At 44.4% G+C, this 16,713-nt stretch overlaps 1 protein-coding gene across 1 annotated transcript; it reads left to right on the top strand.

The window, feature by feature from the left end:
- The first annotated feature begins 2,739 nt into the window (after positions 1 to 2,739).
- On the top strand, positions 2,740 to 9,466 carry pmp22b (peripheral myelin protein 22b). Its single transcript, XM_080479287.1, has 5 exons — positions 2,740 to 2,963; positions 3,530 to 3,621; positions 3,789 to 3,882; positions 6,348 to 6,488; positions 7,634 to 9,466. Exons 2-5 carry the CDS (start codon positions 3,544 to 3,546, stop codon positions 7,792 to 7,794), a joined length of 474 nt encoding a protein of 157 aa, XP_080335413.1. The 5' UTR covers positions 2,740 to 2,963; positions 3,530 to 3,543; the 3' UTR covers positions 7,795 to 9,466.
- Positions 9,467 to 16,713: the final 7,247 nt, after the last annotated feature.

The following is a 16,713-nucleotide window of genomic DNA, read 5'->3' as shown; positions in this document are numbered from 1 at the left end:
GTCACGCCATCTGAACGGCAGGGATGAAATGGTAGTCGCCGTTCCAGATGTAACATCATTCAGTATCTCTGCCTCAATGTTTGCTATGCAGCTCTCTCCGGAGAGTTTGGCTTCGACCCCAGCCTCGCAAATGGAGTAAACTTAACACTCCCATGTCCACTTGGCTCACTGATTGTCAGTCTTTTACAAACATTGACATATAAGGGAAGGGGGAGAAGGAGTGCCTGCGCAGCCACACAGCAGTTTAACCAGACCTCGTCTGCACGTGGAGTTGCAAACTTCTATTGTCCACCAGTTTTGCGGCGCATGTGATCAGAGTGCAGAGCCGATAATCCAGCAAACACCAGAGCACCGCTGGTTAAATATAGAGCAGATACAGCTGCACAATCTTTCGGGACAGAGAGCTACTTCTGCACGGCGCAGCCTCAGAATGTCACAAACTTTGATAGCCGAGCAGCTACAAAGCGGCACTTCATGAGTGTGTGTGTGTGTGTGTGTGTGTGTGTGTGTGTGTGTGTGTGTGTGTGTGTGTGTGTGTGTGTGTGTGTGTGTGTGTGTGTGTGTGTGTGTGTGTGTGGTCTCAAGCACAGCCGAATGGGTTTTCCATTTTCATGTGAGTGTGAGAAAACACATGCAGGGGCATCCAGACAGTGTCAGTAAAGTGGTAAAGAACAGATAGTGGATGTTGACAGGGGCTATCTGAGGTCGGACACGTCCTGAACTCCCCTACCACTCCGCTGATGTGTGTGTCAAAGTGTGCAGGAAGCTCCACATGGTGCATGAACAATTTTTTGGGATATTCCTTGGCGCAATTATCACTTCGGTATACTATACTTTATTGCCAAAAGTATTTGCTCGGCTATCCAGATCATTAAATTCAGGTGTTCCTGTCACTTCCATGGCCACGGGCGTATAGAATTAAGCACCTCGGCATGCAACTCTGAAAGCTTCCAAATTTCAAGACATTTTGGACAATTTCATGCTCCTAAGATTGTAGGAACATTTTAGACATGGACCTTTTGTGTTCCAATGTCAATGCACCCATAAAGACCTTGATGATCCAGTTTGATCGTCCTGCACGGAGTCTTGGTCTCAACACCTTTGGGATGAATTTAACTGTGAGCCAGGCCTTCTCGTCCCACTTCAGTGTCTCACCTCACAAATGGTCAAAGATATCCATAAACACACCTAGCGCAAACAAATATTTTTGGTAAACTTAGTTATGTCCAGGTTACTCTGCCTGAAGTAGCTCCAGAGAAGATAAGGCAGTCAAATCAAACTCTAAAACAGATACTAGTGGGAACAACTCCCTGGAATGAATTTCCAGGAATCCCATTCATTACAACACTGGTGTGTGCGTGTGTGTGTAGTGATAACCTCAGAGAGGACTTTCAACATCAGGGGCTGTGGGATTGGAGTGGAATGACATCTCCCTCCCTTCTGAAGTGAGTCATGTCAAACAGAGGAGAGCCCCAGATGCTATCGCTCAGTGGCGGTGCGCTGGGCATGTCCGTCCACACTTTCACACACACACACACACACACTGAGTCACGAGCAGGACGACTGGTGGGAAAACACCTTCACTGCATCGCACAAGCACATCAACGGTGTTTGTCATCGCCATGACAATGGTAGGTTTTGAATCTCCCGATCAGGATAATTGAAACCAGTTTAAAAAGACAGCCAATAAACCAAGGTGTGATCTATTTTTTACCAAAAGGACAGATGAATTATATCTCCTCTGTATGGTAATTAAATCTACTTCACCAGTAGACTGGACCAACAAAACCCTCAAATCAGGGGTTTCAAACACATTTTAGTTCAGGGGCCACATTCATCCCAATTTTATCTTGAGTGGGCCGGACCGGTTAAATAGTGTTAAATTAACCTTCCAATTTAAACTTTAAAGTCTTTCTCTGTTGTGGCGCAGAGTATACATGATAAAAAAAATCTATATTTTGGGAAAAAACAAGCAAATACTACTAAAAATGTCTACAATTTCAAAGTAAAGACAATTTTTTTATGAAACCTTCTGGTGCAAAATACAGTGAAATGTCCATAAAACACTGCTCCCATAGCTGTTGCACTATGTGTTTTAACAAACACACTGGCAACATGGCTTTGAGACTCATTTTCATGGCAGTTTCATGGCAGCATCACTGATGTCACAGCTCGGGTCTCACAGGGGCAGTAAGACTGCAACAAACACATCGCAAACATTTGGCCATACTCTTTATTTTGTCTGTAATAAATCTTCAAAATCATACGATTTTTTTAATTTTATTTGACTGAACCACAAAGTTGTACAGCTTCGTGTTTTAATAATTTTAGGGCTATTTTTATTTTTTTTTAAAAAAACAATGTATATATATTGCTGTTTTGTCTGATTTTCTTTTTTATTGTTTTTTTTTTTTTTATTGGATCAAACTCCTACCCTGTTTATAACACACCCTACAATACTCTGATGACTGAGCCAACTGGTTTTTTTTTAATGATATGAAAGTGAATCTTTTTTTTTATATTGTATATTTCATGATGTTTACTTAAGTTTTACTATTTTTTATGATAGCACCGATAGGAAATGACAAGAATCTTTAAAGGTAGATTGCTGATATCAGTTACCAGGACATCATAACAACGCTGACCAGCTCATACATATACAATAAGTTAGTAACTAAGGCAACCCGTGCGCTATTACGCACGGCGCGTCTATATCTGGAGCCCTGGCTGTGAACCAGAGGGTCACTCCATGACGCAGCGACGCACGCAGGGCGTTGTTCTTCCATAATGAGACACTTTATAACAAACGTCACCCTCCTGGCATCAATCTAGTCTGAGAGCGACTTGAGGGACGGACGGACTATCGCAGTTGGACTCTTTTTTTTGTTGGGAAAACTTGCTTTGCGTCTAAAAAGCCTATAACCCTGTTCTTTGTTTGTGGAAATTCAAGCTCCCTGCTCGAAGTAAGTGGACTTTTCTCTCTCGTGAAGTTTATTCAGCTGCGCTGCGATTGAAGACGGAAGCGCGCGTTTCTCTGGGACACACACCGATTCACTGAGCGCACAGGCGCGGTTTTACTGGGGCTCTCGCTTGTGCTTGAAAATACATACGCACTTTTAGAGAAGGTGAAACCACTTTGATTTAATGGATCAAGTCATTTGGTACAGAAAAATACTCGCATTTTGTGAATGGATGGAGTTTGAAAACGACAATAAAACATAAATATTTCCCCAAGTTTGAGGCATATTTATGTCAGCGATCACATTATGTCAATGGATTCATAATATTTCAACAAATCATACAGTACATTAACCTTATAATTGACTTATCCTGCGACATTAGAGAGGGATTCTGCCATGTGAAAGAGACAGGTCTAAAAAAGTTTTTGTTTTTTTTAAAGGATGTGCGTATTTACGCGCTGCTGCTGCTGCTGCTGCTTCAGCAGCAGCGACACACCCATGTCCCACCAAATCTGACATCCACACTCTGGACATTAGACAGACCGTCTCCTTTCCTTACTCCTTTCCAGATCTCCTTGACAAGATGCTGCTCCTACTACTGGGAATCATCCTGCTGCACATCGCTGCTCTGGTTCTCCTCTTTGTGTCCACAATTGTCTCAGTGAGTAAAAAAAATAAAGAAACTCCGTAAAAAAGCATCTTAAATGCGTAAAATGAATGAAAAGGGAAGCAGGATTAAGCCTAAAATTACAATCCATTGTGTTATATGTATGTATATTGTACTACTTTATCACAGTATGCATGAAGTTGCATTGTTATATTCTCCAGGTATGGACAACAAATGAAACTGGCACCGGAGACCTCTGGTATAACTGTTCTACCACCAATGGAGGATCCCACTGTAACCCATCATCCACTGGAGGTCAGACACCTGCTGAAAACGTTACTTTGCTCCTCTTCGGGACAGTTTTACTTCCATGTATTCAAATTGCACAAGCTGATATTTGCACATTATTGACATGATTGTTTGCTGGAATCCAGCGTTGCACTGTGTTGGTGGTGTGGGTGTGTCACAGCGCTCTCTGGGACTCTGGTGCCATCTAGGGCAGAGAATGTGGCAGTGTTGTTTTGAAGCGCGAGCTGATAGGCCGCCACTGTATAAATAGTCCTGGTGTGATGTCCATATTCAGGTCTCGTGTTGGGGAGTCCATAGTGACAAGGGCGAGGGGGGTTCAGATGATCAGGGTGGGGCTGCAGAGGGAGGAGGGTGGTGGGGGTATTTAAAGTTTTAGATGTGTGTATGTGTACGTGTGTGAAGGCAGAGGGGACCTTGGACCACCTCGTGCAGAACATAGCATGTCGATGGCGGGTCACGCCCAGTCAGGCTCAGATCATCATGTCCAGTGTTGGTTTGCAGGGATCATTAGGACATTTTAAGGCAGCAGCTGCAGTGTTAAAAGATTTATGTCCAAATAGTCAGACATTCCAGGTTTGATTTAGAAACCGCACAAGATACTGGACGACAATAAATTTAAAAAAAACTAAACAAAAAAAAAAAACACATTTTGAGCGAAAGCAATACGATTGTGAGTGAACAAGTTGGTGTGAGAGCGCCTGAATGTGCTGCCTCAGTGGTGCAACGGCCTGATGTCACCGCTCTAGAATGAGCCGCGCTCAGCCAATGTGTGTGTTTACTCAGGCCTGCGCGGCCTGCCAGGTAGTTCCACTCGCTCTCATTAGCGCGCTGACGCACAGTGTTTATTCAGACAAGGCGCATGTGCCGGGAGATGTGAGATAGCGCGTCGGCATACGCTCCCGCGGCTTTCTGCCGGTCGGCTGTCTGACTCACAGCCATCATCGGTTATTTTCGGTCCATACACTCAAACTTCCGGGTTTTTCCTCGCCGTTGCCATGGTTACACACATCCTGGCCTAGTTGGGTGTCGGTGACGCCCGGCCGTGAGTTACGCCACAGTTATCGCATGCTTAGTGAGTTAAACACTGCATCCTCACAGCCAGGAAAATGACTTCATAGAATTTATTTGCACTAAAATTAGCTGCCGAGGGGAAAAAAAAAAACCCAAAACATCATCCCACCGGGAGGTAAATACTGCAGGCGCTCTGCTTTCTGCAGAGGAAACATCAACAGGATTTTTTTTTTTTTTTCCTGTTTGGATTCATAGTAAACTCTCGTTTTCCTGCATTGTTCGACTCCACTAATGAACTGCGACATCACTGAATTCGAGCCACGCACTTGCTTGTTATTCTGAGCCGCACCTCATTCCGGGAATATGCCCCATGTCACTGCTTCCTACTACAGGAAGGAAGAAGGGCACGTTGTCTGTTTACCAGTGAGGTATTGTTATAGCTATATGTGTGTGCCTGAAAAAGAGGGATCGCTGCAGTGGACTCCTGGAAATTTGCAGTGGGTCAGGTTTCCTCTCCCGATCTTATCATCAGCAGGACATGCTGCAGCGCGGTTATTGTGGAGGACCCGACTCCAGACTCCTGCACAATCATTCATAACAGATCGTCTCTGTACGTCTGGAGCACAGTTTGATACTCTCTTCCTGAAGGCTACAGATTGAAAGTGTTCGTGTTGAAATGTGGTCAGTCAGAGTGATAACTCTTTTTTTTTTTGTTCTTGAACAATAATAAATTATGCATGGGTCTTTTTTTCCATGTTATAAATTCCCCTCCTACTGCTATTAAAGCCACAACTTAGTAGCGAGAATCAATAAACCACGGATGGAAACAAATGGCAAAGATGGAGTCATCTTAAAAGCTCTCCGTGATTTGTCTGGATTATTTGCCGACATCAGGATCACGTTGGTGTTTCAGATGCACAAACAGACGATTGTTTCCGTGATCAAACTTGCTGTAAATGTCCAGTGTGGGCGAAGAACCTAAAGGAACCGACAGTGCTCTGGGAAGCCGAAAGGACAGGAAACGAGGGTTGCATGCCGAACGACACCAATCAAAACACACTCCAGTTCTGGTAAACTATACTCGGTATTTATTCCGGGTCAATACAGGTGTCTAATGGCTTAATGGCTTCTAGTTTGGTCTTGGAGGACTAGCAGCTCACGATCGATTTAGGTACATTTAGTGAAAGGTCCTCCTGCGAGGGGCTCGCCGAGCTTTTAGGAACCAGATACCCAGGTTTCATTGTTATGGATCCATTACACATTCCCAGAAGAAAACAAGGCCGGGGGTTCGCTCATTATGTTCTATTTGTGAGGGTGATTAAGCTCGGGAAAGAGCTAGAGCCCGACAGAGCACTCCTTGATTCACTGTTACATATGTACAACATGCATGGTGACGACTACGAGCCAGTTATTGACTCCTTCTTCTTCTTCTTCTTCTTCTTCCTCCTTCTCCACTACAGAATGGATCCAGGCGGTCCAGGCTCTCATGATCCTCTCCATCATCTTCAGCTGCCTGTCGCTCCTCCTCTTCTTCCTCCAGCTCTTCACTCTGCAGAAGGGCGGACGCTTCTTCCTCACCGGAACCTTCCAGATCCTGGCCAGTAAGTCGACACGCTCAACACTGCTTTCGTCCACCGACAACACAAATTCTATCCGTCCTGACCTGATGAGATTTATGATTCAAGTGCTGCTCTGATCCTGTATCAATAATGGAGCAAGATACGAATCCGCCAACTCATCCAGACCGAGAGCTCACATCTCATCTTCTGTGGTGGAGAATTCAATTAGGAGAGTCCGAGCGACTCGCTAATGGTTTTCATGCTCCGCTCGTCCATTGTGCCGCGTGGCCTTTGGACACAAAGGAGCTGCCAGTTCATTGTGTTTCTCGGCTGGCAGCCATTTGTAAAATCCCAGGTTTTCTCTGTGTCCGCTGCTGGACCGTTGCCGCACTGCCAGACAGCGAGTGATTGAGTTCCCAGTGATCAACCCACAGTCACATTTACACGACGTTCTCAAGTGAGGACGGAAAACTTTCGTAGAATTTTGGATGTTTTTACACGACAGTGTGCTCGGTGGCACTGAAAACACATCATTTTTTTTTAAAAATGCTCCGACTGTCTCCATGGAACCGGGGCAAAACACAACTTTTCTGAAATGCTTCTACTGTGCATGCGCACCGCAGCCAAAGTAAATCGTTTTTCTGCACATGCTCAGTAGACGCAACAACAATGTTTCCTCCAGAGTGTCTTGACTCCCAGTCCATATTCTCCTGGGACTTGGTAGTTTTGTAGTCGACAGTCACTGTAATAACCAACTTGGTCGTCTGTCCATACGGATGTCCCCATTTTTAATGTTTATATCATATTGTTCTCTTGAGCATGCGTATTTTAAAAAAAAAGAAAGAAAGAAATAACAGCATCCACTAGTGCCCCAACATAGTAACTACATCATTTCCAGTGTTTATGCAGTGTCCCTTAGAAATGGACATTGTTTTTAAAAGGACGCCATGTAAACACGAAACTTTTCTGATACGGAAATGCAAAAAAATTATGTGTTTTCACTTGAAACGTTATCGTCTAAACCGGGCCTGCGTTCAGAGGCCGGACCCGGTCTGGTTAAATGCTGTGAGGCGAAGTGGACCCCCCCCCCCCTCACCGTCTCCCTCAGAGTTCAGCTCAGGACACAAAGCGGAGAGCCGGATGCTGCGGAGAAACCTGATCTGACCTCCCTTTTCCCCTCCCTGCAGGTTTGTTTGTGATGAGCGGAGCCATCATCTACACCGTGATGAGTCCGGAGTGGGTGCCGGCCACCGACGTCTTCGGCTACTGCTACATCCTGGCGTGGGTGGCCTTCCCCTTGGCGCTGATCAGCGGACTCATCTACGTCATCCTGAGGAAGCGAGAATGAGCCGACACCCCCTTGCAGTGTTCAAAGTAACCCCCCCACACCCCCACCCCCCGCCCAACTGCTACCAAGCCCCCCCTCCTGATCGGAGCCGCCAGGCCAAAACACTCAGCAGGAGGAGTAATACCAAAAGTCAAACCAACACAGAAACACCAATACTGTCTCAGTCAAAAGATGTATATAGTATCTATGGTTTAAAACCTATTTATAACACTTTTTACATATATGTACATAGTTGTTGTGTTGCTCTGTGGATGGATACTATGAGCTCTGTTTTAGCTGATTAAGTGCCTCAGTCTTTTGTTTGTAATGATGAATAATTATAAACTATTTTGTTGTGTTTTTTTTTTTTGTTTGTTTTGTTTTGTTTTGTTAATCGCCAAAGAATCACTCACACACAAAAAAAAAAAAAAAAAAGATGAAAAATAAAGATAATTAACCAAAGTGCATGTCATAGAAATAGAAAGGATTCGGCAGAACTTTTCTGATGGGCTTGCTTTATAAAGAAAATGGACGTAGCATAGCCATTAAATATAGATTTGGTCCTTTTTTTTCTTTTTTTTTTCTTTTTTTTTTCTATTTGTTAATTTGCAAGTGTTTTTATTTTCAGTGTTTTTCTATTTCTTATTTTCAACAAAAGATGGTGCTATTGTATTTATCATTCCGATTACTGACGGCAATCATTTAGTTTTTTTGTTTGGAGTCAAAACATCGTGAAGGGGAGAAGCGGACGGAGTTAGAACCGTACACACAGTGCCAGACTGCTTCTTTAGGGAACACAGCCTATTCAGTGTGCAGCGTTCTGACTGATGAAAGCATTCAAATCAGTATTATCCTGCAGTTTTTTTTGTTTTTTTTTCAAAGTTATCAAAAGAAAAGCTTCACTTTTCGCTCTTGTTGCCTTAATTTCTTCTCATCCTGTGTGTGTGTGTTTGACTGTTAAAGCCTCAGATCGCCAAAATGCCTTTTTTCTTTTTTTTTTTTTAATAGGATATAATTAAGAGAATAACACTGTGGGGCATTAAAGCCAAAGGACATATACACTTAACAGTACTAGAAAACAAAACACTGAGTTGAAGCCATATAAAAGTACCAGACGATAGGAATATTATTAACTCTGTAGGTGGGAAAGAGAAGTTTGCAGTCATGATACAAATGTCTGTTTCACATACTTGAAGTTTGACATGCTGCGGTCTCTGCCCACTGACGTCTAGATGGGGGTTTTTTTTCTTCTTCCTTCTTCTACTGTATAAAACACTGTTTATATGTTGTGCATAACAGATGTGTCTGATAACTTACCCCCCCAGAACACCCACTCATCCAATAAAATCTACTCTCACATTATTTAACGCTGTGTAATTGTCAAGAAGGGACGGGACGCTAACAGTTGACGCATGTGAAGCTGAAACTGCAGATTTCAACGGTGTCGTGGTGAAAATGTGAGACTTACGACAGCGAGCAGAAAATGGGAATAGCCAATAAAATGGAAGAAAATCTGTGGTGAAGAGTCCGATAGTTGATGCATGTGCAGCACACAACGTGTACATCGGGGGTGTCAAATACATTTTATTACAGCAAAATCTGTCAAAAGCAATGTTTTTAAAAAAAAAAAATCTCAGAATTTGCTTGGTGGTCTGGGCGGATTAGAGTCTCTTGCAGGCCGGTTTTGGACCACGGGCCTTATGTTTGACACCCCTGAGTAGCCGGTGGCCTTGGCAGGCGGTGGCTTTACGTGTGACCTGTGTTACGCGCACTGGGGTAAATGCATCACTGCTACAAAGGGGTGAATGCATGACTCCCGCACCGGGTTAAATGCATTGCTCCTGGCTGAAATACTTGGCCTCTGGCGCTCCGTGCCAGTTATTCCAAACATGTGGCTTGTGTTTCAGTGTCAACACGGTCTCTCATGACATCAGAAATAAGAGGAGCGAGACGTGTTTCCAACGCCATCCCAAAGCATCTGTCTTCCACTTGACACTCTTCCATTCCACCCCCCCCCCCCCCCCCCCACCCCAAAAAAAAAAACCTGTCGTGGCGTATTAAAAGTATTTAATTCAGAGCTTACACCCGCTTGTCTGCTGTGGTTTTTAGCATGTTTGTCCGTTATTACTGGGTTCAGTTAGAAGAGATCCTCTCTAATGACAACTGCCCTTTACGGTGTTTACATCTTAACTTCCAAAGCGACTGAATTTACCCATTAAAGGATGTTTCTTACAACCGCAGAGAAGCTTTGTGTCTTTTACTGGCAGTTCATTCAGCTATATTCTATTGAACCGAGAAGAAGAGCACACAGATGACGTCCGGTGTAAATCTCTGAAAGGGTTACTTGTTGCAGGCCCGAGAGGTCGCAGCCTCCTACGACCTCCCACTCCAACATATCAGGCCCGGGTCAAACCGGGACGCTGGAGTCCGGTCTGTTTGTGTGGGAGTCCTGTAAAGTCGGCATCTCTGTGAACGTGTACAGTATTTATTCATCTACAACATACATTTTAATCCAACATCTTCATGCTTTCTGTCGTCAATAGGGTTTAACCACTTTTTTTCCTCAATACAACACCACCATCTGGTGGATGCACAGAGAACTACAGCCAACTTCTATATCCATCACAACATGTGCAAACACTGCTCCCATGTGGTAGAATCTCAAAACTGCAGCTAAAATCACAAACGCAACGTCTCCCATGGGTGCAGCAAATCACAATTTTTCTCCCTGAAGTGTGTTAAAGCTCATTAACTTTATCTTAGACCATTAGGTTTGGCATAAAAAGTCGCCTTGTTTGTCAAGGTTAGATTTCTGTCATTCAATGCATGCAGGAGACAGAGAGGGCTGGTTTCTTCTCTATTAGCCATCAGTCAGTCTAATGAATGATCCTGAAGGCCTTTATGGCACAACACATTAGAGAGAAAGACAAGTAGACAAATTAGGAAAGATTTATTGAGCACGACACCAAATTTACGTTTAATTATTTTTATGTTTTCTTCAGTTAGACTGAATTAAAGCAAAGAATAGCTGATGTACTAATGTTTATTATGTGTCTTTTTCTGCACCTGATCGATGCATCTGTCTTAAATAAATGAAAAAAATGACAGAATTTCCGTTATATTCCAATAAAAAGACCGTATCTATTTGAAAAATACACTCAAGATGTGTAATAAGTGACAAATAAACAATAAATAGTGATATTGTCATGTTTGATTTAATGAATATATAGTGCCTATAATTGATAGAACAGACATGTATGTGATAGTTTGTATTGTTCATATTTCTGATATATATGTTACATGTGAAACCATGTTTGATATACACTTTATACGCACTCTTATATCTCAATACAGGGTTGTCAAATTCATTTTACTTCAGGATCCACATTCAGCCCAATTTCATCTCGAGTGCTCCGGACTGGCAAAATGGTGTCATAACAACCTTTGGATCTTAAGGTTTTTCTTTATGGTGACACAGAGTCAGAGTACATGTGATGAATATGTCTTTGTTTTTGCAAAAACCAAACATTTACTACTAAAAAAGACTTAAATCTAGACATACATCTAGTTCTAACGAAACATCCTGGTGCAAAATACATTGAAATGTCCCCACAAAAAGTTTTACAAACTCACTCTGACAGCATGGCTTAGATGCTAATGCTAGTTTGTAAGCAATGATCTCGGTGTCTCAGTGTTGTGTTGTGTCGGCACAAGTTGCGACAAAATTTTTTTTAATTCTTTGAACTTTTTACAATTTCCTTGGTGGTTTGGCCGGATTTGGAGTCTCTTGTGGGTCCGTTTTGACCAACAAGCCTTATGTTTGACACCCCTGTGTGTGAAATCAAGGTTTGTGCACATCTTAAGACGTAACGACGAAGCAACCATCTGGTCACAAACAAGGGGAATCAAAATTTGTAAAAAGGAGCTTCCTGGCACTGTCAGTACAAAAAGAGTTCATCTCATCTCACGTTTTCTAAATGACTAAAGTAGTGAAAGGGCTAACCACCTGAAAATAATGGCGTTGATGATGACAGATAATCTCTCCATCAGCTGACACTGGATTAAACCACATCGTCATCCTAAACTCCAATATTCCTGCACGCACAGCTAGGTTTCCTCCACGGTTTAAAAATAGAACAAAAAGGCTTGAAATGACACGGAGTCATTGAATCGTGTCCGAGGAGCATTGACTGATCTGCATCATTACCTCGGTGCTTTGTGGGTGTCTGGGGTTGGGCGGGGTGGGGGTGCGGGGCATCACGGGGTCAAGGGCGAGCTGTTAAAATAATCACTTTTCCTTTTAATGCCTTAAAAATTCCTGCTGTCTTGTCCTATCACGCCCAATGTCACCATCACATCGCGCACCTCCGAGTGGGAGTCGACTGGGAGATAATATTTTCTAATTTCTGGAACACAATGGAGCGGTGGGCGCAAACAGAAGGCCCACCTTAATCTATCACAGCTCTTTCAAGGGTGCAGGGGGCGGGGGCGGGGGGGGGGCACGGTGACAGGCACAAAATCGCAGAGCCGGTTGGGAGGAGGGCAACAGACGCAATTAAGGCTCATGAAATGCAAATGGTGCTTTATGCAAGGGGGCCGGGGGTGGGGGGCCGGGTAAGGGGGTGGGTCGGGGGTGGGGGTGGGCCATGGTGGAGGAGGGCTTGGTCTCTCCGAGCTCTGCTGCCATCTGCTTGCCATCACCACCGGTGGAAGAACCTCTGGGTCTGGGTAATTTGTAGCTTTAATAATTTCTCCCTCAGCCGGAGAAGAAAGAAGGAGGTGAGGAGCTGGTGGAGCTGGAGGAGCTGGAGGAGCTGGAGGAGCTGGAGGAGCTGGAGGAGCGGGAGGAGCGGGAGGAGCTGGAGGAGCTGGAGGAGCTGGAGGAGCGGGTGGAGCTGGAGGAGCTGGAGGACCTGGTGGAGCGGGAGGTGCCGGAGGAGCTGGAGGAGCTGGAGGAGAGGGAGGAGCGGGAGGAGCGGGAGGAGCTGGGAACACACAGCTGGCTGAGATTGGATTTAGATTACCGGGAAGACCTGACCGTGCACACTTTAGCACAGGCTTGATCATATTTACAAGTGCGTGCATGAATCACAACCACGACTGCCGCAACCCCGACGGCAGGAGTGTCAAACTCATTTCAGTTCGGGGGCCACATGCAACCCAGTTTCGTTTTGAATGGTGAGATAGACCCATAACCAATTTCAAATTTAAACTTTAATGTTTGTTGTTGTACAAAAAAATGTCCATATTTTCACAGTTGCTGCCGACAACTACATCTTCAACATGGAGCTAATTTTAGTTCAACATTCTGGTGAAATTTACAGCAAAAGTAAAAAAAAAAAAAATAAAAAAAAAGAAGGTTGCATTATGCATGTTTTTTAAAACTCATGGCTTTGAGGCTAGTTTGCAATCTTTTCTATCCTCGGCTTGGATCTCAGTTTCTCCTGTCGGAATAAATTTGTCGAAAATAGAATGTTTTATTTGCGAATTTCACCGTTTTATGGTGGTTTTGCCAGATTGGAGCCATTTCAACCCTTATGTTTGATACCCCTGCCCTACGCAATCCCCTCCTACGCTTCACCAAAGTTGACCCTAATCCAAGGTGTACTTCAAGCCCAGAGGGTCCGTAAATCCCGGAGGATGTCTGGAGGTTCTTTAGGAACCTGATCCATGGCCGCTGGGAGAAAATACAGCCCCCAACCCCTCCCCACCTCCGAGTCTCCCCGGAGCTGTTTGAAAGGGTCAAAGTGGACACACTGGGGGGGGGGGGGTTCCCTTCAACATTCATTCGCCTACACATCCAACACTCACCATACCAGCCCACTCCCAAGGTCAACAGCGGGTCAAGGTCATCACCACACACGGACGACCTCCGATCCCGAGGGCGTCCATCAACGCCCGGGACATAAAGCAAAAGCCTGGCAGCTGATGGAGTCGAGGACTAAATCAAACTCAGCTTCGGCAATACATCAAAATCACTTACGCCAACATGCACTCCCACTGAAGGCCTAATTATTTCACAAACAAAGGAGCGGAGGGGGCGAAGCCGTGTCGGGAATGTGGCACGTTCTGATGAACAGCAGATCTGTGGAGGGTCGACAATCGGTGGGGATGGAGAGTTGTGGTAAATATGGTGAAACGATGACTTGAGGAAGATCTTTGATTGGTTTGCCAGGTTGGGATATTTTGGCGTGGCATTCAACTGGTTTGAAATCTAACTTGCAAGACACGGACTATTCTGTGTCAAGGGGACACTATGAACCTGATCATATGAAAATCTCTCGCGGGGTCCCTCAAGGCTCCATCCTTGGGCCACTATGATTTAGGAAACTCCGTGCTTCCTCTGGCTCAGATCATCGAACGTCTGCAGCTCATCCAGAGTCCTCACCAACACAAAGATGGTGGAGCACATTGCACCTGAGACTTCTGCTTTATAAAGCTTTCAATACATCTCGAATTCACTTGCAGAATATGAAAAACGCCAGACACCCCCCCCCCCCCCCCCCCCCCCCCCCCGTGGTCCAAAGGGAGATGTTTATTCAGTGTTTTAGAGTCAGAAGACACAAGGTGAAGCAGCTTTTACTTCCTGTGCTCCTCACCTGAGACACAAACTTACTTCTGACACACACTTCTTTTAAACCAGGACTTAAAACACAAGTATTCGCTCAGCCGTTTCAATAAACAATAGCTTTAACTGATGTTATTACCTTTATATTTGAACTTTTCCCTTTATATCCTTGTAAAACTCTGTGAGTTGCCTTGTGTCTGACTGGCGCTACAGAAGGAAATGTGCCATGCCAAGCTGTCACAGGAGGCCTTCTTAAAAGATAAGAATGACTTGCGAGTCACACAACTTGATGGACACATGCCACACATGAAGGTTTGAAGCATGTGCCCGGACTAGAAATTCATGTCAGCGCACCCTGGCTTTGAGAGGGGCCCGACAGGAATCTGTCAGCTCTATATGGAGCATCACAGGCAATGTAAATATAGCATTTAATACATACACACAACGCGCGTAAAAGAGGAAATGTAGTCAGAAACAAACGGATTTGACATCACGCAGAGGGCACCAGGTCTGGTAAAGCTCAGTACTGGTCAGTGAAAACCCGAACGGTGTCAAGAAAGCCTCATAAATCCACCGGGGGAGAACACGGCCTATTACAGGAATAAACTACTCCAGTCAGTTATTTGTGGCCCCGCCGCATTTTAAGCAGGCAGGTTTGAGAATGCAGGGGTTGAGTGTAGATTTTCAGACACACACACACACACACACACACACACACACACACACACATATAGAAAAACACACACACACACAGGAGTGTGTAAACATTGCAGACCCTCCACATCAAAGAGCAGCTCATCTGTGTGCTCATCACCGAGGTCAACAGTCTCTAAATCCACACGTGTCGAACTCCAGGCCTCGAGGGCCGCAGCCCTGCACGTTTTGCATGTCTCCCAGCTTCAACACAGCTGATTGCAATGAGCAGCTCGTTATCTGGCTTTGTGCTGAATGTGATGATGAACCATCAGGACATTCAGGGGAGGGAGACATTGAAAACGTGCAGGGCTGCGGCCCACGAGGATCTGAGTTTGACACCCCTGCTCTAAATCATCTGAATGGAGCAGGAGCAGACAGATATATGACCCAGAGGCAGACGGTAGAAAACCGTAAGATTTTATCTTTCTATTCATCGGCACAATCAAAAATGTGGGGGGGGGGGGGGGGGGGGGGGGGGGGGGCAGAGGTGTTTGGAATTGCAGCAAACATTTCTTCCGTTTTAACTGCACTCTATTGATACTATGAGCCCAAACTGAGCGTCGCACTGCAGGGCTGCATAACTCAAGCTGAGTTTGTTTTTTTTATATCCGGTGGGGGGTGGGGGGGGACTATAGGAGGAGAATCACATTTTAATAAAAGCTTGTTTCTGGTGCATGTAATGGGAATAGACTGACATTTACACGTGTGAGTCTCATGCTCAACGTGCACCTGGTTCCATCCCTGGTTTGGGACTTTGCAGAGTGGAGTTGGCAAGTTCTCCCCTGCGTCTGTGTGGGTTTTTTGTTTAGGCCATTTATGACTCTACATTTATTAGATCGCCAGGAAGGTCAATGTCATCCTTTCTAACAGCTCCCATCCCTGAAATAACTGGTTCCAGTTTTTGGCCTCCTCATACGAAGGACGAAAGGTTCAAGCTCTCCTTCCTCCCTAAAGCCGCTTCCCTCCTAAATTCAGGACAGGATAGGGGGATTCGTACCTCATTTTATTTGTGGCCTCTTACATTTAGGCAGGAACTTATAATATGCACTGATAGCACTTTACTGATCCTGCATTCGATAGCCGATAGACTGTTAGAGCTTCAATATTTGAGTATATTTTACCATTTTATTCAGCGGGTACGTTACTGATGTTGTTCCAGCACACTGTATTAATATTCCCACTTGGATTTTTAATGTTTAACTGTCATGTTTCATACTTTGATACTACTTTTATACACAAATTGCCCTACAGGGACACAAAATTAAAAATGGGATTAACTCCGCCTCCTCCAAATCTGAAGATAAAAGCAGGTATAGAAGATACAGTATAATGAATGGAATGAATGGACAATATTAAAGAACGTCCCCCCCCAAAACTAAAGCTATTCTAAATTTAATTAAGTGATCAATTTGTTTCAATGTCAAGCTTTTCTCCTTCTCTGGATGGTGTGGAAGACAGACACAGCATCAGAAGCCCAAACAAAGCCTGTCCTCGAACTCCTAAAGGACACCCTGCGATTACTACCAAAATGATTTATTTACTCCCTAAGACACATACACAACTCCTAATTATGATATCGCTCTTCTTTTGAGTAATTGAGCTAACCAAGAAAGGTTTTCAAGAGGAGAAAAGTCTCTCTGTCAGTGAAAATAGATTCAAAACCTAATGAAACTATG

Source organism: Lipophrys pholis, assembly GCF_963383615.2.
Source record: "Lipophrys pholis genome assembly, chromosome: 1".
Classification (NCBI taxonomy): domain Eukaryota; kingdom Metazoa; phylum Chordata; class Actinopteri; order Blenniiformes; family Blenniidae; genus Lipophrys; species Lipophrys pholis.
The sequence above is the reverse complement of the archived record's forward strand: the minus strand, read 5'-3'. Positions and strand labels throughout refer to the sequence as shown.